At 37.1% G+C, this 22,773-nt stretch overlaps 1 protein-coding gene across 2 annotated transcripts in view; it reads right to left on the reverse strand.

Moving 5' to 3' along the window:
* Nucleotides 1–22,773, reverse strand: part of MSH2 (mutS homolog 2) — a 54,774-nt gene that overhangs the window by 4,264 nt on the left and 27,737 nt on the right. For both annotated transcript variants that reach the window (XM_075088660.1, XM_075088661.1), the window contains 7 exons: nucleotides 18,097–18,206; nucleotides 12,210–12,333; nucleotides 11,003–11,153; nucleotides 7,924–8,021; nucleotides 5,813–6,058; nucleotides 4,062–4,266; nucleotides 3,432–3,679 (listed from right to left, as the gene is read on the reverse strand). In XM_075088660.1, coding sequence (XP_074944761.1) covers nucleotides 3,432–3,679; nucleotides 4,062–4,266; nucleotides 5,813–6,058; nucleotides 7,924–8,021; nucleotides 11,003–11,153; nucleotides 12,210–12,333; nucleotides 18,097–18,206 — 1,182 coding nt within the window. The remainder of the gene's footprint in view (nucleotides 1–3,431; nucleotides 3,680–4,061; nucleotides 4,267–5,812; nucleotides 6,059–7,923; nucleotides 8,022–11,002; nucleotides 11,154–12,209; nucleotides 12,334–18,096; nucleotides 18,207–22,773) is intronic.

A 22,773-nucleotide genomic window follows, 5' to 3' on the forward strand; every position in this document is an offset into this window, starting at 1 on the left:
GGCAGAAAGAATTTCCCTCTAGTATTTGAATGAAACTGAATAATGGTTTTTATTAAAGTATTTCAGCACAGTCTGTAGAATGTAGTAATTTGCATCATTTTTTATTATATATCTCTAACATTTTTCTATATTTATATGAATACAAACATGTATATATAAAAAACCACCCCACAACATTAAAAACATTGCATTCTCAATCCTCTTCCTCCATATCAGTACCATATAACTCTTCAGTCTCCAGGAGTCAACTTTAATTACATCAAAACCTTTTGACTACCTTTACTTACTTCATTTACTACACTGTTTATAAAATTTGGTTGTGAAAGAAAAATTGTGATAATGGCTCAAAATATGTCAATTATACATGCTTACATAAAATAATTTTCACTTCAGTATCAAAAGCCCTCTGGTACAACCTGTCAACTCCATTTGTTTACATTACCATAATTCCAATTGGCCACCCTCAAATATTACTATGTCCATTTAATTCTGGTCTCTAACAAGGAGTTATAAATAAATCAATTACACATGTAAAATGATGCTTAACAAATCATCTATTAAATACTGAGTAACTGAAGAATAGGTAAAGGAGAGCTTAGCATTTAGATTTTTTCCTGTTTTATTAACCTTGTAATCTCTCAGGTTTCTTAAAGGAAATTAATGTTTTAAAGCAGAAATTAGTCTTTCTGATTTTATATTAAACACACACATCTCCCCAGACACAAAGCTAACTGTCTGGAGAACAGTACTTTCTGTGTTCTGTCTTCAGCCATTCTGTCACACTCTTGAAGCATGAAGACAGGGATGAAAATCCTGCATATATGAAAGTTCCTTGTCATGCATTTCAGATCTAGTTATACATTTCAAATGACATGAACCTGTTTGTTTCAAAACACAACTGTATCCAAGCGGCCTATACTCACACCCTTGCCTGAACAACGTAACTCTTCCAAAAGGGGAACTGCACAACACTAAATGCAAAATCTTATGTAGAAGACCTTCAGTTTGAGACCAGGTACTTTAAGATGAAGATTTCATATTTTTGTATCTCATCTGACAGAATTTTAAGCAGATAGAAACAAACTATTGTGCCTCTATGCTCAACAGCACTCTTAAGAAAATGGATGAAATTAAAAGACACTGCATGTACGAAGAAAAGACGAATATGACTAAAAATGGCAAAACTGACAGAATAAAAATAAGAAACCAGGCTTCTAGAGTTTTCACCAGGGCCAGAATGGGTGAATTAATAAAGGTTAAAGAAAAGGGGTTGGGGCAGGTGTTGAAGAAAGAAAATTCACCCAACTGGGGAATATTAGGCAGTTTGATTGTAAGAGTTGCTATTCCAAAGGATTTAGAAGGTAGAAGGTTTAGATTTAGTGTACACTACTTCCCTCCCCAACCTAAGTACTTGAAATAAGGCATCTAAATAAAGATGGCTTGTTTGAATATACTGTACATCAACTGCTCTCACTGCACTGAAAACAGTTTCAATGCATGCTTGCAGCGATTTATGACTATATTTCTCTTCAGTTCCCATGCCACACTAAGTCATATTTTAAGCATTGATTTGAGCGAGGCATTCAGAGGGCTCTAAACCCTCACTTGCTGGAAGGAGCTCAACATGTCCTGAGAAGACAGGAAACGGCAAATTACGAAAGAACCACATACTTCCTCTCCACTGGAACAGGCCACAGCACTTTGGACTAATACTCAGAAGCAAAGCCTAGGCATTGCCTAGGAAAAGTGCATGAACAGAGGGCAGAACAGAGGCCATTTCTAAGACATACAGATCTCAAAAGACAAGGACACAGAGTTAAAACAAACAAGACACTGGCAGCCAGAGATATTCAAACCAGCTTTAAACAGACTCTCAGTAAAGCTAGAGGAGAGCAGTACTTCTGGTCATGCTTCGATTCCGCTTGTTCAGAGTAGTCTCCTAGCTTTACAGAAAGTACCTGAAACCTAATTGCAAGACTATAACCATAAGGGAATGCAAAAATCAGAAGTGGTTATACAAGTAATCAAAGGCAAAGAAATGTTCTAGGATAACACATACTGAACATGCACTGATCATGAAAAGCAGAGTTATTAGGATGAACTAGGCAAGGGAAAGAAAGTATTTGGTATTGTGTCAACATGACAAAACAGCTCTTAAAATGAGGAATGAAGTTCAGCAATTGTGCTTGTAAGATTAAATCCTAAACTAAAAAGATATAAGTAAACATCAGTCTCCAGGACTTGAGATACGAGATAAGGACTAGCTCCTTCGCCTTAACAAGGATGGGTGATACTTTGTAATTGTTTTAGTAAAGATAATAGCCTAACTCCTCAAACAGTTATTCCTTATTTGAGACAAAACCACTCCACAAGGTAAGCTGTTGATCAGATCCAGTAGTAACCATGTTCTATCCATCTGAGTGTCATTTAACTCATTCCTTCATTGTGGAACTCAGAAAAGGAAAATTAAGAGGTATTTTAAAGTGAAAACACAGTGTAACAGTACTCTGTCCACATTTTAAATCAAAATCTCAGTCCAGAGGCTGGCAACCTGACTGAAATGCTCTCATGGGAACAACAGAATCCCTGTAGAGTTTACAACTAAATTAGAATGTCATAAATGACCACACCTTGCAAGCCATAGTTACACAGCCCTGCTTTATTACAGACCCTCCTGCTGAAGGGAGCAAGAACATATGATTGGGGATACAGAGAAGCAGGAGGAACCACTTATTGCGGTTAACAGATTAAATTTATGCCCAATTGAAAATTGCCTAATTTAATACCAAAAGGAATAACTGGATCCACTAAAGGATTTTAATTAAATACATCTGACTTATACTAACAAAATAGGCTACTTGATGTTTTACTATGATGCCATTTGCTAAAAACTAAATGTATGATTTTTTTCTGTATCAAACTACTGCATAAATTTGGCAACATCTTTCTTCAATGACCAAGTCTTATTACAATGAAATAGGTATTATTAAAAAAACCAACACTCTCAGCACATAAAAGTTGCACTCATTTCTTTTAAAAGAGCAGTTTAAGGAACAGAAATCTTTTCTACCAGCAGGTTAAAACGGCTGATTTAGAAAAGCAGAAAATAACCTGTTAGATCCCTTCTCTCTGCTCTTTAAAAAAAGAAAAAGGGACCAATCTCAAAAGCATCAACTTGAGTGGCAGAAATAACATAAAAGTCTTAACAAATAATCATTAACATCACCACCAACTGTGTTCACACATGGACAGAGCTCCTGCCATACACATTCTCTACAGATAGAGGTGAACATGTCTATTATAAACCCTAAGCCTGGAGTACGACATGAGATGGTTTATTGTTTTTTTGTTTTTTTTTTTTTTTCTTTAAGATTTCTTCCTCTCTCAGGGCGAAATAAAGTTTTCTCTTTTCATCATTTATACAGTCTTACCTTCCTTGACACGATAAAGCATCGTCAGTGTGCCATCACTGGTCAGAGCAGTAACATGTAGGTTATCTACTGTTGACACTTGGCCAGCAAGGGTTGTCAGTTCATGAAAATGTGTAGCAAACATACAGAAAGCACAGATTTTGGTAGCAATGTATTCTGAAATAGCCCATGCTAAGCCAAAGCCATCGAAGGTAGAAGTTCCTCTTCCCAGCTCATCAATGATTATCAGAGAGTTTTCAGATGCAGTCCTAAAAACACAAGAGCATTTTACAACATTTGAGAACATCATGAACTCTGGATATTACGTTACGTTGTAAAGGCATTGAATAAAAGAGGCAGAAGATCTTCCCTAGTTACATAGCAACATATGAATAAAGTGCACACAGTGTGTCACACGGATTATTCCAAATTAGTTTCTTTGTCCCATTTAGACTTTGGCATCCTGATAGCAGCTCTATGTGACCACTGAAATAAACAGAAGACTACTTCAAGAACTTACAAGCCTGCTAAAAAGGACTTGAGATCCTCCACTGAGATCCTACGTAAAAGGAAATCTTAAATGCACCTTTCTTAGAGCACCTCCTTTCCCATCAACCCCAACCAACAAAACCAAATAAGCGCAGGACTTACCTAAGGATTGCAGCAGTTTCTACCATTTCAGACATGAAAGTAGACACACCTTTCAGCTGACTGTCTCCAGCTCCCACCCGAGCCAGGATACAATCCACAATGGTTACTTCTGCAGATTCACATGGTACAAAACACCCAATTTGGGCCATAAGAACAATCACCCCTGTCTGTCGGATATAGGTTGATTTTCCTCCCATGTTAGGGCCTAAAGAAGAAATTTTGCAGATGAATTAAAGAGACATCATCTTCTACAATTCAGCAGTTCTTTTAAAGGAGAACAGGCTCCAAATCAAGACAAAGAACATTTAAACTTACTACTCTCTCGCCAGAAAAGAGTAGCAGACTTGTCTAACAGGTGCAACAAGTAGTTCCACTATTACTAACGCTTGCTTGTACATCTCACCGAATGCTGCTTTTTCAAAAGAAAAGTGATTGGAGAGTATTAGGGGCCTTTTTAAGTTTTGGGACTTCTCAGGAGTATAAGCATTCATCTAAAACACATGTCCATACCTAAAACTAATAAGCTTTTAATTTAAAGTAATCCGTACTGCTGCTTAAGAATGAAAATAATTTGTTTTCACCTCAAGCAACAATTACAATTTGTCTGTACAAATGAAATAGCTTAGTTACAGACTGGGTACAAGCTAAAAGGTGACTAATTACAATCTAAAGGGATTCTGAATCAGCAGAAGGAGATATTAGTAACTTAATTTTAACTGAAGCACAAATGAAATAAAGTATTTTCCAGAAAACTGATCATTAAAACTAATTTTATGCTTTTGCTAACCAGAAAAACAAGCCTGTTACCATGCATTTATTCAGACTTTAGTTTTTCTTTCTGGTTATGTTAGAAATGTTCATTAATCATTCTCCAATTTTAAATCTTTGCTATTCAGAATGTATGTCAAGGACATCTGGATGGAAATTAAAATTCAATTAAATGTATAAACACTAAACATGTTTTCCTGTGTAGTAAAATTATCTTAATTACACCAGAGAATTGGGGGGGGGGGGGGGGAGGGAAGGGAAGGGTACAGTCATTGAAACATGTTTTGCATTTAAGATCAACTTTAATACTAAACGAAGAAAACATTAACAAAGAGGCTGGTTAAAATCTTGCCTACAGAGGGTGCCTACGTGGCTACTGAACAGTTGATGCCTAGTGGAATTTTCCAAATCACTTAAGCAGGTTCAGGTTCTCCAGCTCCTGAGGTTGCCTGGCTTGTGGAGTTACATTCACTAAGGCAAAGAATACATATATTAAGGAAGAAGTAATTTCTTATTTTCTACTGTCCTAGCAGCCTCTCTCTTCTTCTCACATGACAATTTCTAAATTAGTGATCACCTTCTCCAAACAGTGCACTATAACTATAATCATAACAACTAATTCCATGACTATTAGTTTGGAAGATGAGAAATGTCTGTATGTGCATAAACATGTAGAATACCTACTATCAAAGGAAACATTTCACAAGAACATTGTGGGCACTTTCTTTTTTAATATAATAAACAACAATAGCTTATAAATATCCTCCCTTCTTTTCCAGAGCTAAATCTTATCCCACATACAGAAAGATGAGTAACTTGCTAGCTGTTCACCCTTTGTTGATTAGAGAACATGACAGAGTTTTACTGGGTTGTTGGTTTGTTTGCTTGTTGTTGGTTTGTTTTTTTCAAAGACATTATTATTGGAAATACTCCAGACATTTAAAACATAAATAACAAATGAACAAGAGAACAGAAACATTTACCAGTAACAATGTGGAACATCTGCTTGCCCTTCTCAAAAATAATGTCATTGGGGATGAAGACCACCTCATCTTGTACTTCGATGCAAGGATGCCTGGCACCTTTCAGCACAATCCTTCCTTGTCCCTTTTCCAGGATGACAGGACGGACATACGGCACTGGTGCTCCGTTTGACACATGAGCAAAACTGACAACTGCATCTAATTGAGCTATCACATCATTCATTGTCTGTATTGGTTCTGCATAACCTGTTTTTTATTAGAGAGATATACATGTTAAACAAGTTCAGAAATTTTTTATTCTTGCTGGAAAGGTATCTTAAAGCCTATATTGAGCCCATAAAATTAATTTATCTGCATTAAGTCAATTTTGTTCAAAACAGCAATCACCTTCTGTGAGAATCTAAGATGTGATCCTAAAGTTTCCATGCTTTGTCTACAAAGGGGACTTCTTCAGACTACGAAAAGGAAGAAGTGACACCATGTTTATTGTTTTAGCCTTAACATTAGCCAACAAGAAACAGCTTATCTTAGTACAGGAAGGCAAATGCTCACAATGGCAAGATGGCTGGAAATCAAGTAAGTTTCCTTCCTCAGTAATACACTGCATTTTGATGCTCATGCAAGCAAAGACAATAGAGACACAGAACTGAAAATTCAGTTAGAGCAACCATTTATGTTTATGTGAATGATGGTACAGAGAAGTCTGTAAGATACGGTGCCTGTGATACCAGGCAACTAGACTAGACGGCCCAGCATCCCCAGTACCAGTTTTAAGTTTTGGTGTTTGGTTTTTTTTTTAGTGAAAAGGATGAGGGACAGGAGTCTGCAGAAGTAAACCATCTAACACCTGCAAATGGGATGCATGCATCAGAAGAGGTGAGGGGTAACCTGCAGAATGAGTCCTACCTGTACAAAGTACATTTGCTGTTCTGACATTGTCTCTTGAACTGGCTAGGTATAGATTATTAAGAGGACTTCAAGTCACTCTCATCCAAGAATTACACACATAATCCAGTCTTTTTCAACAAACTGCCTCCACTTGGGAAGAAAAATACTTTTTAAATACACATATACACTTCTATGTCTATGACTACACACTACAGAAGCTTTAAGCAGGAGCAAAAGGCTATTAAACGTACTAGGTATTTATAGATTATATATTGAAGCTAATCCCACTATATAACACCCAAGTAGCTTTCCACATAAATATACAAACCTTAATGTGCTACACACAAAAAAAAGACCATTTGCAAATTACTGAAGTACAAAAAAAAAAATCTAACAAGCTATTGATTTTGCAATATACTGGCAAATTCCTTATAAGACAACAGGTCAAAACTGATGAAGATTTTCACTGTAACTTAATACACACTCAAATATATTAATACATCAGCTTAAAAAGTGGGTTTTTATCTTTAATACGTTTACCCTTAGCTTAATATTCATTAGTCCTTTCACTTTTCATTTCTCTTTCAAAGAATTAAGACTTGTTCTGCTGGAACCAGTGCCTTTGGGAGAGGCAGTATTTACAGAATCCTCCAGCTCAAATTACCAAAAATCTCTTCTCCTTTTGGTGAAGGATAGTAAAGAATGCCCTTTAAGTTGGCAGTCTTGGAGCAAAATACACAGAAATTAATTAGGAAAACAATTTTTATTGTATCATATAAGCAGTGACTAGCTTGATCTTATATTGCACACCAACGTTCCTTCTTCACCACCCTTCACAGACCTCAGGTCCCACCCCCTCAGTTCTCTGTTGTCCTTTACCTCTTCTGCCTTCTACTTAGTCTGCTGTTTGGGTGGTGATGCCCAGAATCAGGGAGGTCGGTGGAAGATAGACGTGGCATTTATGGGCATATTTTTGTTCCTTTTATGGGATTAGCATTTGCACACACCCCATCACTGCACGTTTGTTGCAATGCCAGGAAAGGGTATGACCAGAGAAGACAATGTATTTCAAACTTTCAACAACTGTCTAAAAGCCAAACCTAATTCTTCACACGAATTCTTTGGGAAGTGTTATGGTGGTTCTGTACAGAAGGACCTACAAAGTTAGTGGAAAGTCTGCAACGCTGGGAGGACGTGATACACATCAACATTGACATATTCACCTGAAGCAATGTTAACGATTTCCTTGACAATTGCATCCTGAGCCTCTTCATACTCTTCTCTGGTCCTTATATATTCGTCATTGACGGAACTCAGTTGGCTGTGAACAAAACCACAATATTTAGAAACTGATGTCCTGTCTTCACTGCAACAATGCCAAACTTCTGGTCTCATCTATTGAGTCAATACCAGTTGTCCCTACCTGTTTTAACAGCAAGGTTCAGCACAAGGACCACAAAGCAACTAATCTATGATTCATACACACCAGGACATCAGTGAGATTAATTCCAAGTTGAAGATCACCCACAAGGGCCAAACCAGCAATTCTAGCATCTCTGAATACAGCATTCTTAAAAATCTTACCGTAGCTATTTGTTATAGACATGCTATGTGATAAGGACTTGCTCTTAAAGCTGAATTTCTGGCCATTCTGCAACAAGATGTGGCACTTTATAGAACTGGCAGAGGAGAGTTGCTGCTAAGCAACTGTCTAATTAGTCCAGAGTCCTACAACAGGCTTCTCAGAGCTGAAGGCATTGACTTCTTTCATTTTCTAAAGACCTCAGTGAACTACTGTCACTAAGAACAGGTTCTAGTCTTCAAAATAAGGTGAGTTGAAACCAAGAGAGAATTTAAAGTAGTGTTTATTCTTTTTCAAGCTCATCTCTGAACATGGAGCAGAGTCTGCAGGACTGAGTATGAAACACACCTAAGTAGTACACCCACACTATAAGCAGAAGTCAGCCTTACGCTTCTTGTACCATCTACAGAAGCAACTATAACAGATTTCTCTGTGCTTAGTTAAGTTTTATTAGTGATCCATGGGTTTCTTCCCTAAGGGAAAGTAACAGATGACACTTACAGTAAAGGTTCTAGGTACCATCTTCTCAGTTACAGAAAGAGCCTAACTTCACCATTACATTTAGATTCATAACATATTTAGAACCAGAAAAGCTGTTTTAAATAAAAAAATTAAAATATCCTCTGAGTAAATGTTAAAACAAAACGCAATTAAGGTTTATACTTTGTTCATTTAAGTAAATTGGTGCGAAATACACCAACATATTGGTTAGTGTGAACCAATAAGTTTGCCCTCCTTTTCAAAGCAAAGGATTTCTTACTTTGAAAGTGAGTGATTAACAGAAACAGTCACTATTAGTAATAGCACTGGCTTGAAAATAACCTTGCTCTGTAGGCAGTGCTCATCATACATATTTGTCAATCAAGATCTCTCTCAAACTCACTTCTCTGATGCTAACTCCAGCAGGAACTGTTATACATAAAGAGATAGCAGCATGGTTTGTCTGCAACAGACTGTACGATGTATTAATCTCTGCTATTTTTACCCTTCCGTATGTAACACATGCAGGAGACTTAAAGACTAGTTTTCTCCCAGACCTGCCACTGACAGACAAGAAGGAACTTGTCAGGAGGTTGAAGTCCAATTGGTGACTGATTATTAACAGCATTCCTTAGGATTGATACTGGGGCTGACACTACTTATGCCTTGATTAACAACCCGAATGATGGGACTGGATGCACTCTCAGCAAGGTTGTGAACAATACCACATTAAGGGGAGCTGTCAGTGTGCTGGTGGACAGGGCAGCCATTCATTGGGATATCTCCAGACTAGAGAAACGGGTGGACAAAAATTTCAACACAGGCAAATGAAAGTCCTGCACCTGGGATGAAATAACTCCATGCAACAGTACAGACTGAGGTCTAAATGGCTATAAAACAGCTATTCATAAAAGAGTTAGGGGACCCTGTGGACAATAAGCTGAACACAAGCCAGCAGTACGACCCTGAGGCAGAGAAGGCCAAGTCCATACTGGCTGCACTAGCAAGAGTGTAGCCAGCATGTCAAAGGAAGTGATTCTTCCCCCCTATTCAGTACTTTGTGAGACCACACCTGCAGTGCTGTTTCAGGTTTTGTCTTTCTTCCCAGTGTAGAGACACACCGAACCTGGAGCAGATGGCCACCGCAAAGACTTGAAGCTGGGGCACATGGCATCAAGGACAGGCTGAGAGAGATGGCTGCCCAGGCTGAGATAATCTGAAGTCAGCCTGGAAAGGAGAAGCACCAGACTCTTCTCGGAAGTACACAGCAAAAGAATGGGATACTAAAAACCCAAGCTTCTGCAAGGAAAATTCTCATTAGATCTGATTAAGGAAGTTTTCAAAGAGTGATTCAGCACTGGAACTTGGGCCCCACCAAGTTGTGGAGGATGGGCACCTGGACAAGGCCTTCAGCAACGTTATCCAACTTTGAGATAGGATCTAACTTCCAAGGTGGCTCTGTTTTGGCTGAGGGGTTAGACCAGTTAACCTCAAGAGATTGCCTTCAGCCTAAGTTACTACCTCATTCTGCATAAGCAACTTTCTACTTTGTTTGCTCTGTGTAAAAATAATGATGTACAGAAAGAGATGTATCTGATGACCAAGGTAGCCCTTGCTCCTTCTAAAATGCTCTAGAAGAGCTAAAAATTCAACAAAAAGTATAGACTTTTTGCTTGGCTGATCTGTGACAGAACTGCCGTCCAGACAAGGAGACATTGAAACAGCATCAATGCAATTAGCCTGAAGATTGACATTTTTAAATAGCTTAATCTGTAGAGCCACAGAATTGAAGTCCAATACATAGGACCAACAGAGAATACAGCGTGGTTTGGAACAGGAAAAAAAAAAGTAGTCACCAACAAAACTGCTGCATGTCATATTTGGCGATAAATATAAATAGCTCTTTTCCCATTGCAGCTTGTGAAAGTGTCTGTATAAACACTCACGGTGAATGCAATTATGCTACTAGCTGCAGCTAAAACACAGAAATTAGCCCAAGTCAAAGGACCAAAAATAGCTAACAGTTGGCAAAGTAAAAGCTGCATTCCCCATTTAACAGAAACTGCATGACTACTCCTCCCTCATGCCAGTATTACTCAATATCTCAATCTGTGATCCAATTAAAAAGGTGAAAATTCAGCCATTCAAGATGTAGGGGAAATCAGTTTATAGGCATAAAGAAAGGATCTATTTTGTATCTTTCACAACAGGCTCGAGAAATTGCCAAAATGATCTCATACCCGTTTGTGAATTTCACACCATTCTTCTGTGTATCAACTATTCCATATTCTGAATTGTTACGGAGAACTTTTTCCTCCTTGCAAGTTATTCGAAAGTGATGTCCAAACTGTGAGTTTGTCTCCAGTTTGATACTTTTGCCAGCTTCCAGACCTTTTAGGTGAAAAGAAAAAGAAAAAAGAAAACAACTGTATTATCAAAATCCTGCAGCCTGTGCTATTTCTGCTCACTAATCCCTAGTTTGTACAACGTAGCTTCACAAGATACACTATTCAGTATACTTGCTTTGGTTCTGTACAGGTATGAGAAATACGCAGACCTAACAGAAATTTACTGATTCATTCTCTGCTCTTACTTTAATAAGCTCTCAAACGGCATATTCAAATCAAGTTCACAATTATTGCATTACTACATATTTTCCAGAAATATGAAAAATGTTCATAGCACACTGCAAGGACATTCTATATTGCTGCTATAAGCACAGCACCTGTAGTCCTGTGATCCTTTTATTAACACATACTTCTGCTGATGAGACTTCTTATTCCATCCCTACACAGTCTTGGTCTTTCCTCCTTTTCATCCAGGTATCTTGTTTACAGGGGGTGGGGGAAAAAAAAAAAAAAATGCAAGCCCTTAGAGGCGTAACCTAAAATAACTATGGTTGCCAGTCTGCCTTGCCATATTTGCATTAAAAAATGATTTTTTAAAGGTTGCTCTTTGAATGCCCAATTCATCAGCTGCGTGTGGATTTTTTTGCATAGGATAATCAATTCTTTAAATGTCTCATTTGCTTATACACTACATTTTGCAAAGAACTTCAGAAGAAAACTAGCATATCCTGAACGGACGCTCAGGAGAATGCACAGGGGGAAAAGAAAGTTTCAGTGCATGTCCTCAAAGGCTGTAAAATAGAACTAGGCTTAGCTACAAGTTAGATGAGTTACAGTTCTACCAAATGAATTCTATGGTATCTTGAAACATACATGATAATGTCTGAAATACTCTGGAATGGCACCCTTTTTTAAAGGGCCAAATTATAAACCAAAAATCACTCAGTTTTCAACAGATTGCATTGTGACAACTAAAGTCACCCCAAACTAATAACAAAATACTACAAACATCCCTTAACTCCTCTATACCAGTCTTCATCACTTGATTTCAAAACATTTTACAAAGGAGGTAAGAATCAAAGGCAGTTTCGTATCCTACCTAGTTCGTTGGCTGCACTGTTTAGCAAGGACAGCATTTTTTCTTCCAGTTTGTTCATCTTTTCTCTCAATTCTGCCAAATTAGGATCAAAAGAAGCCTTGACAAGAAATTCGTGATTCTCCACCTGGGGGGGGGGGGGGGGGGGGGGAGAAAAAATTACTATGAAAATAGGCAATAAAAAAATAATCACCTTCCTGGTCATACATAGTGAGTTTACTTAATCATCTCTACAAATTATTTAAATAGATATATATATAATTTTGTAATGCAATGCCGTTTGTGATAATTGGTGTCCAATTCAACTACAAAACAAATACACCTCAAATACTTATTTTCTCAAATAATCTGCTTTATACAAGCAAAATACACCAATTTAACAGACTCCTTTACTTCTAAATTCACCTGCATGTTTATTTGCATACAAATAACTGAGCATTAGGCAGGAAAAAAGGGAAGTCAGAGGAAATGAAATTGTTATGTATGTAATCTATATGCTAGCCTGTACTTAACGCAACTAATCAAGACAGACTACAAAAGGATGGGGCGTTTCAGAAGAAGTCCTTGGAAATAGAAAATTTCTGAAACAGTAACTCCTGCCCAAAACATACTCAAGAGGTTACGGAAGGAGCCTACATAATATCACCAAAAATCCTACCCAATTTCAACCCTGTCATTTTGAGTTGAAAAGCCTGCGCATTTCCTTCCAAGCTAAATATTTTCAGGAGCACAGACAAAATAAGCTGTATTTCATCTTTTTCCTCTCTCTTACCCATGCTTCCACTGTCAGGTGTGTTTTTCTGATGAGCTTACAAGCCTCCAGTTTAATTTGCAAGCACAACATGTAACTGCTAAATAAAAGAAGCTCAATTTCTAATATACAAACTTTTACAGTCAACAAAATGTTGGCACTGTTGTCCAACTCAGAAACTAAGCACTGGCTTTCCTGTTAGTAATAGAATTTATCTAATTAAGTTTAAAAAAACAAACAAATGAAAACTACAATTCCATGAAGCTTCTGGTAGCTGGGAATTATCTGCAAAGCTGTACATAAAGTAGGTGCAAATATTTCGCAAAACACGCTGAAACAAGATGGTGGTTTCCGTACAATTTCACTTTTACTCACAAGTATATGTTAGCAAAAGGAGGAAGGAGAAGATCAAAGGGAGGTTCACAATTCCTTTACTCCTTCCCAGACAATAAAAGTTCCACTCCAGAGAGCAGTGAGCAACAAGAACTCTAAGTGCAAGAACCACCAAATACATCTGGTTCTTCTAAGCACAAAAAGCACTTCAGATCTGCAGCGCAACAAAACAATTGTAAAAGCATTAGACTGGTGACTCTGAGGTTTTCTAGCAGCTTGGAACCTGGGAATACAACCTGGACATGAAAGCCACAGGGCTCACACATTTTGAATTTGGAATGGGGGGACAAGTAAATTATCATATGAAATACATAGCATACTGTATATTCAAAGGATTGCTACTTTATTCGGAGAATTATCTTCTCCCAGCAGATAATGTGATCTTCCACAGAAGTTGCATCATGGAAAACTGAACTGTTGGTGCTTATTTCCTCTGTACAATTACCAGCACTACCAGGCATTACACTCAGCCTGCCATTTTGGTTCCAGTTGTGTTGTATGCAAAGACACTGCAGTGGCAAAGTTCTCCAGTTGCTTAACCAGAGATGTGCACTCCACAGAATAATGTATTACAAGATTTTAGAGAACCATCTCAAAACTTGGAGGTGTTAAGAAAGGGGTATGAACAAATTTATTCCCTGTTGATAGGCCTGTTCCTCCCATTCCCTTAATAATTCTGCTAAAAGAACAGCAATGAACATTTATGACAGAGCACACAGGAGAAAAGACCATTCCTGGTTTTGTAGGTCAGATCCTGGATCTGAAACAGAAACTGGAAAAGCCTGGTATGTAAGAGCCACACATGCCAGCCCTTGTCACAGCTGGCTTCATCAGACACACAAGGCCAACAGCCAAGTGAAAAGTAATTTTGTTTCAGAGATTCAAACAATTATTTGAAGCCTGGAACAAACTGCAGAAATCCCGTGATCTCAGGAGAAGGAAGGTAACATCCTAAGGACCCATAACGCTCCAGCAGGGCACCCGGTCTGGTTACTGGTTCCAGCCTTCACCCAGGCTGCCATGTCAGAGAGGCTGAGCCAAACTGGAGCCGTGCCCTGCACTTCCACCCCTGGGGGCCTCCTCGCTGCAGGCAAGCTTTCATTCCACTGCAAGCAGAGATCTGTATGTGCCTAGAGCTCAAAATGCGCAAAAAAGCTATGTTACTGCCTCACCCATTGCTCAGTCCAACAGTCATGGGAATGGAGGTAGTTTTCATGTGCTTGTTGCTAACTCCATTACAGCTCCAACAGACCTGTGATGACAAATGAACCCAGAGGCTACTAGTGTTCAAGAAGTAAATCCTAAACTGCTGTGAAGTTTTGGGACAGGAGCATTAAAGTAAAATTACTTCAGGGTTCTGTCTACATTAATAGTCTGGGTTAGGGACTGCAACAGTTCCAGAAACAGTTCACAGCTGACCAGGCACTCCAGCCCCATGTAAGTTCCCAGTGGCTTTTCCAGGTGTAGATATCAAGTCTTACATCTAGCAGCTTATATCCCATTACCTCAGCCCGAAAATCTGAATTTTAAAATGTGTTAAGATCCAGGTTTGAAGACAGCTTCTAATATATTGCATGACCCACCCCAACTATTGTAGGGCAGCTCATTACTCATTCAGGCCTCACGAAGTAACCCTTAGCAGATGACAAACAGAACTGCTCCATCTGACCACTCTATCCAAGTGAAAGCCAAGAGCTATCAAACAAATAGAGAACTTCAAAATTAAATCAGAAGTTCAGCTAAACTACTAAGGAAATAAAAATTATAATTTACTAAGAATATTAAAAACTGGTGCTACTAATTAATATATAAAAACACCAGGCACCCACAACTACATTACCCTCTAATGTTCTTCTCAAGCTGTGCTCCTCCTTCAGCAGTATCTCAGATATAATTATGTAAGTTACTTAAAGCAAGCTTCTGGCTTTTCTCTTCTACAGCCTGCAGTGTGAACATGGCCAACAACCTGACAGGACACATATTAACAGGAATGTGGTATTTCAGGTCTTGGTGCTTTGTGAATCTACCATCAGTTATGGTACAGTAAGGCTACACCTCACCAGAAAAATGAAATGAAATATCAGTGAACCCAATTCACTCCCCTCTCATCTCCCCAAAAGAAGAATAAAAATACTCAACATCATTGTGACATTTCACCAATGTATTCATCACTGAAATGCACTTAAGTCTAAATTACAACTCAGTACTGCATTAAATACAAACATTAAATTTGCTTCAGAGATTAAGGAATATAACAGACGTGCAACAGATTGGTCTGAACACTCTTGCTGGCACCTTCACTCTATATATAACCTTTTACTGGCAAGAGTCATGTAAAGGGTTATAATGAAAGCAAATCCCTTAACGCAATAGGGATAAGAAGCAGCTAGACATTTCCTTTTGTTCAGCTAAACACACTGCATTTTTTAGTGTAAGTTTTTGCTCAGAGCTCCTCTGAAATGAATGTTCAAAGTATAAAATATTTAAGGTGGTAAGTAGCAGGCTAACATCACAGCATTGACAACACCCTCATACCTGCATAGGCTTACTTGAGTAAGACCCAAGTGAGTCACATTTCCAAGGGATGCTCAAATGAATGAGGTGACAGCAAATAATCTGCAGACTCTGGGACTACGTTGAGCTAGCTAGCTAATCTGAAAAACAAGCCCTTCTGTAAAGGGCTGTGGTCTTAATACTCAAGCCAAAATACTATATACCACAAGCGCTAACAAACATTGAAGTTGCCCTGACTTGAGGAGGAGGTTGGAGTAGATAGTTTTTCAAAGGCTTCTTATGGTTCTGTGAAAGACAGAAATGGAAGTGACAGTGTCTCAACTTTTATTGCAGCTAGGTAAATGAATAACCACATCCCACACTTTTTGAACTTAGATGTTTCTTTTTATATTAGAATGGATTATTGACATAATTTAGTTGCTATGACAACCTGCCCTTCAATCACACTCAACACAGAGCTGGGTATTTTGTTTGAACTCCCTAATAACTTAAGAGGAATTTCAAGTCGAAGTTCAAGTTTTACCATTCACACGGACAAGGTTTAGTCTTCTACTAAAACCAGTGTTGGCTTATCTATAGCCATTTTTCAGTGCCTTGAAGGGGGGGGAAAAAAAACCCTAAATCCAACACACCAATTTCTATGTGACTTGATTAAAAATAACTGACTTGTTAATCTGTTTAGAAGGACAACCAAACATTTTTAAAGTAGAAGCTGAAAAGAAATTGGAAGAGCTGGACTATGAAGGGTGAAGGCTTAGAACAGCTGTTAGTTTTAAAGAAACCAGAGTCCCAGGGCATACAAACTGCATCAACAGATGGTCTGTAACTAGTATAAAGCTATAAATTTCTTCATTAGCATATATCACAAATTACAGCAACATGTCAATCAAACAGTCTTTCCTTAAACAGTAAAAGGCAGTTGATGAATACATGCACAATACAAAGAAAAAGCTGTGCTTCTGCCTTTGGAGAAAAATATGCATATTCAAAATTTTAAAGCCACTGCAGTTTTCAGAAGTTCAACACCTTGCCCTTACTACCATGCCTGGCGCATGGTTAGGTAGATGTAACTTCTACAGTCAGCTGAGATTGACACTTACAACAATCCTAAAAGCCTCCCAAGTTTTCCAAAATGACTGAAATATCTTATTGAAAAAGGAACATTAAATACAGTTCTAACTGTGCATGTACATTTCAAAATGCACCTCACCAAGTCTCTAACAAATACAATTAGAAAATATGATGTACAAAACTCACTAAAAACCTTGCATTGTTTCACCTAGTAAAGCAACAGTTCACATTTTTGCCTATGACCTAAATGTTTGATGTTAAACAACGATAAATCAGTCATTTATACTCATCCCTCCTCCTTTCAGCTACATATTTAAGAAACAGCAATGTTCCTTTCCGCTTTTTTTGGCCAATTTTGCCTCTGAAAAAAGTGCCTGTCGTCCCTTGCAAGCATAGTCCTATCATCAGTAATATTTTATAAGCAAGTGTAGATGCAAGGCTAAGATAATAGCTTTCTCTCTAGTAAGAAATGTCCTCACACTGGAAAGTAAAGTCATTCTTTATACCTAGGTCAATCATTTTTCAGAGGGGCAAACTCTTAGTTATGAAGATTTAATCCCACCAAATAGAACCAAGTCTAATGAACTTCACAGAAGCACAGAAATATTTAATAAACATTCTGGCTACATTCTAGATTTCAGACATATCACAGTAACTTTGAAAATACAAAGAAGCAGAAAAGTGACAAAATAACCTCCCCACTCTTAATACTGATGAGGTTTTTAAAAAGTTTAGTTTTTAGAAATAGAAGTAGGCACACATTTTATATATATCTAATATATGGTTGTAATAATGCGTAATTATATATGTAATAATATAATACATATAAAATATTAATAAATAGTATATTGATAGTATATGTATTTTATATATCATAGATATATAAAATATAGATAAAAACAACCAAAAAAAGTTTCACGTCTGCAGCATCCATGTACCCAAAGCATTTTTCCATTGGCTAGATAATTTCAGACAGTGGTGAATATCCTCTTGATATTCAACTGCTATACTAATAACAGTCTTTGTATATTCCACAGCTAAACTATCACTAACTACTTAATATAGATGATCAATTAAATTTAGTCAGTGTAGAGCAGATTGCAAAGTTCAATAAGAAACTTTAATTGCTAAGTAAACCCCCTCCCACACACCAGCCCATACCTTATCCATGTCCAATGTTGTTTCTATCATCTCCACAAACTTTGAGAAGTCATAGTAGATATCATTAAGAGGTGTTATAAACACTGCCAACAACAACATCTGGTGAGCTCCTGTTAAGAGCAAAAAGAAAAATTATCATTCACAAAACCCCACAACTTTACCAGAATTGATTCACCCAAGATAAACAGCACAACTATATAGCTGGTTAATTTTTATTAAGATTGGTTACGATAATTTTATTGACACATGCATATCTTTTCCTAAAATTTGCATTATCCAATTTATATTCTGATTAAGCTTGTACCTATCATTTTTGTTCATATCTGGTGGTATTAATTCCCTTCTACTATGAGTAAAACTACAGACAAACAACAGTTTGAAAGCAAACCTGCTGTCTGAACATTACCTATTCTGCATATAAAAAGTTGAAATGGCTTTAGTAAAAAGTGTATTCTACAGCAACCAATTTTAAAGATATAAAGTGGAAGTCTCATCATCCACACTCGGAGTTTATTTTTTCTTAATTAGCAATTACCAGAAATTGGTAATATTTGGTAGGTTACAATATGGACATAAATAGAAATTGAGATGTATGGGTTTTGGTTTTGTTTTCCTTAAAAAAAGACCATCTACTGTAACCAGATCTTTATAGTCACTGATCTTCCCACTAAACAGGAAGTCATCAAAACTAAATTAGTCTTTTCCAACATATTTTGTTAGCACAGATATTCTGTAGCACCAAGTATAACTGCATAGTGCACGGATTGTTTGGAAGTCCACAGAACACTGTAAGCATTGAATGCAAAATGCTGTTCACAGTTAACTCAGCATGCACAGATATTACTAATTTTGTGAAACAAGTATTTTCTTCAGGCCTACAAATAAGCACCTATCCAGCAGCCATCTGTGAAAACCCTCTGTCAGTAATAAAACTTGGCATTTTTGCAGCCACTTCAAGTTATGATTTATCACAGTAAGATTAACATTACTGACTATATGATTTACACAAAATGCCTCAAAGAGACCCCAATAGTACGAGCTTATAGTTGTTCAATTATGTACAGAACGATTATATCTGCCTCCGATGTTTACAGGCAAGGCTTTGCACATGAACAGGGAAAAGCAGATTCAAGCTCTGGCTATTGCAAAGCCTCCCAGTTTCTTAACAGACTAAGGAGAAAGTCCTAATCTTTCCTAAGAAAAATTTCCGTACAAATTTATAAAAGTCACACAGTTAGGACATGTTTACCCAAGGGAATGTCTCTTCTATCCCAGCTCTGTAACTCAAGTAGAAAGAAAAAGGTTGGTTTGTTTCCTTTTCCTCCTGTGCCTTTTTGCTTCCCCACTCCCCCAAGCTTTTCAAGTTCTTAACTGATCAGTAGCTATTAGAGAAAAGAATTACATGTTGTTGAGAGATTCTTGAACTTGTATAACTTGAGTCTTCTGCTGACTAAAAGCATTCAAAACAGAGAGATCTGAAATATAGTACAGATTTTTTTTTATTCCAAATCTCTTTCTTGCTCTCTGTCACATCTATTTTTTCCCCCCTTCTGTAAGAAGACACACCTAAACCAACCTAGAAAATAAAAGGAGACAGAAAAGAAGGAAGAGACTGAAGAACAGAAAAGTTTCATGTCTCTTTTTTTCAGAATGGACTCAGCAGTTTCCAGTGCACCAGCTGACAGAGTGCACGGCACACACAATGATCTTCACTGTTCTTGAACTAATGAAAAATGATTGCGCTTGAACTTAAAGTAGCAATTAAAATTTCTTTTCTTGAAATAAGTAGGAAAGTTTCATAATACCATTTCATTATTTAAGTTTGAAGAGTGTATCTTCAGACACGATAGAAAGATGTCACATTCAAAAAGCAGAAAACATTAATAAATTAAGTAAATAAAATACTAACATATTTACATATGTTTATGATACGGTTCAAACATATACTGCAAAATTAATTTACCCTTTCAGTCCAACTTCATATTCAGGATCCAACATTTGAAGGAAGTAAAATAGTGGAGTCAGTGAACACTGAGAATTTATAAAAGTTGTATGTATATGCTTTTCTTAAAGGCATAACCATCGTTATTAAGAGACTATGAGAAAGAAACACCATTGAAAAATTCTAAATTAAGCTCCAACCTGTCTTGCACCTGCATTCATAAACTCATGATGCATAGTAAAAAAACAACACTTTTGCATCTACTCAACATGACTAGCATGTAAGCTAACCATTGAGAGAAAGAATAGACTTTTGTACTGTCAAAAACAGAGATGCATACTGATCACAAAGCCTATCTGCTCCCAGGTAGTTTTTAATTTAAACCATAATTAACTTACTGAAGCACAGATAAGTGTTTCTTACAATGCATTAAAGGCTTTATTATTATTATGTTTTAAAACGTTGTATAGACGTTAAAATCAAGCACTAATCTTCAAACTTGAAACATTTATACAGTTAGTTCGGCAGCAAACATAAGTATGATAACTGACACTATTCTATCACAGGAAAACAGACAAATCTCAATATCTAAATGCACTTAACCCAGTAATTTTCATGGTACAAATTGTCTTGGAAAGAGCAAGAGTAAAATGGAAATTGGGACAAAATACAGTATGGGTTTCCTAGAGACGGATCATACCTGTATAGCGCAATGTCTGAGATAACTGACTGCCTAAGACAAAGAGAAATTTGTATACCTGATCTGGGCTCTTCTAAAACATTCAATACAGTGTCACATAGGATGTGAAGAAGCAAGATTCATGATTGATACAATGATCAGAAGGCAGATAAAGAGGGCATCACCGCCTTGCAAAAGATGAATGAGCTGGAGGAACATCAGCAATACAGTTCCTCCAGGGTTCATACAAGCATTTATCTTTTTAAGATGTGTGAATTAATATTAATGCACAAAAGAAGGCTGCCTATAAAATTCACTAATATATACAATGTGGAAGATATCAGTAGATGAAATTGAAACATATGAATCAGGAACTTAACTAATTGACCTTGAAAACTGGGCTAACAGAAATTAAGTAAGATTTAATAGTGAGTAAGATGACATATTGATAGATAAACGAATTTCCACTCTGAGTAGGGGAATAATTGGCGGGAAACAGGCCAAGTTCGATCACAACATGGTTATAACACACCAGTGCAGCAGTCATGGAAAGAACAGTACTGGAACATGCATTAAGAGGTATTTTCAAAAGCAGTAAGGGGGTATTCAAGCCACTGCATCCAATATGGCAAAATATACCTGGAACCCAGCATACAGTTCCTGTATCCTGCATATCTACAGGCTTAAAATAGTGTCAGTCTGAGTTGGGAAGGAGGATGCTTCAGCAGCTTCTTGAAGACAGAAATCTTTTAAGTACCTAGATTTTATGCCCCAGCAATTTGAGTAATGAACAACTGCTCCCTTTTGCCAGCAATAGCAAAATGATTTGATGACTCAGAGTCCTTTCCCATCTTATGCAGGTTTCTTATGTCTCAAAAATAAAAAAGTCATCTTCACTCTTTACCCCCACCTCAGCTTTCACCATCCATAAGAACAAGCATCTCAACAAAGCAATTCTTCATAGTGAGGAAAAGGCAATCACTGCTGATCACTTCATGGTGTAGTTGCTCTATCTCCCATAGCCATTCATGAGAAAACAAGTTTTTAAACTGGCAGATACTCAGAACTGCCAAAAATCTTTCTGACTATCCATCTCTTGATGAGTTAAAAGATTTTGTACAGTCTTAAACAACAATCACATCCAGTCTGAATCAGTCATATACATTCAAAATTACCAGACCATTCTTGTACTCTAAGCAAGGGCATACAAGTACAAAGAAAAATAAAAATAATACATTTTACCTATCTTAAATTATATACTGCTGATGATTGTCCTACTAAGGCCAACTGATTCATGTGTAAAACAGAAATTTTTCCATACGGTGCACTTAAGTTTGCCTTACACAGCCTGCTCCTCAAAACTTCTAAAAATGGCATTGTTTACCTACCCCAAAGTTATGACAGAGAAACTCTGTTGATCCAAATGTCAACTAATAGAAAAAGAAATAAAGACAAGAAGCGAGCATTTTGAATAAATACCTCAGTTTAAGATGAAAGTTTCTTCCCAGTTTTAGATCTTAACTGCTTTTGGAAATAGCACAGCCAGCAACCAAAAGTTAATTTATTTTAATATTAGTATTTTAGAAGATAAATTTCATTACTTGGAAGTCATAAAAATGTAGTACAGAAAAGTATAAAATACTGGGAAATATCACTGTATACTCAAATACAGGAAAGAAAGTTTTGTAACCGTACCATTTCAAAAATTATTTCTCTTTAAGGCTTTGGTGCTTGCTTTATGCAAAGATATTTTCAAACAAATTAATGGGCTTCTACAAAAATACGCTTTCTGACAGGCTAAGACTGCTATTGCTGTACTGAATCACCTCCCTGTTACGTTGACACTATCTTATTCTACATTTTCTTGGTAACGCATAGAAAAGGAAAAGAAATAGCAACCTTTACATTTTCTAGACTTGCTTGTCATAGCATTGAGCTCCTGCTAACGAAGATCAGAAGAAACCCTGTCATGTTACTCTTATCAAATACAGCAGCATTACGATTAAAAAAAAGCGCCACTTAAATTATACTGATAATGCTTAAACTGTGGGGGTTT

This window comes from Phalacrocorax aristotelis, chromosome 3 (genome assembly GCF_949628215.1).
Source record: "Phalacrocorax aristotelis chromosome 3, bGulAri2.1, whole genome shotgun sequence".
Taxonomy (NCBI): Eukaryota; Metazoa; Chordata; class Aves; order Suliformes; family Phalacrocoracidae; genus Phalacrocorax; species Phalacrocorax aristotelis.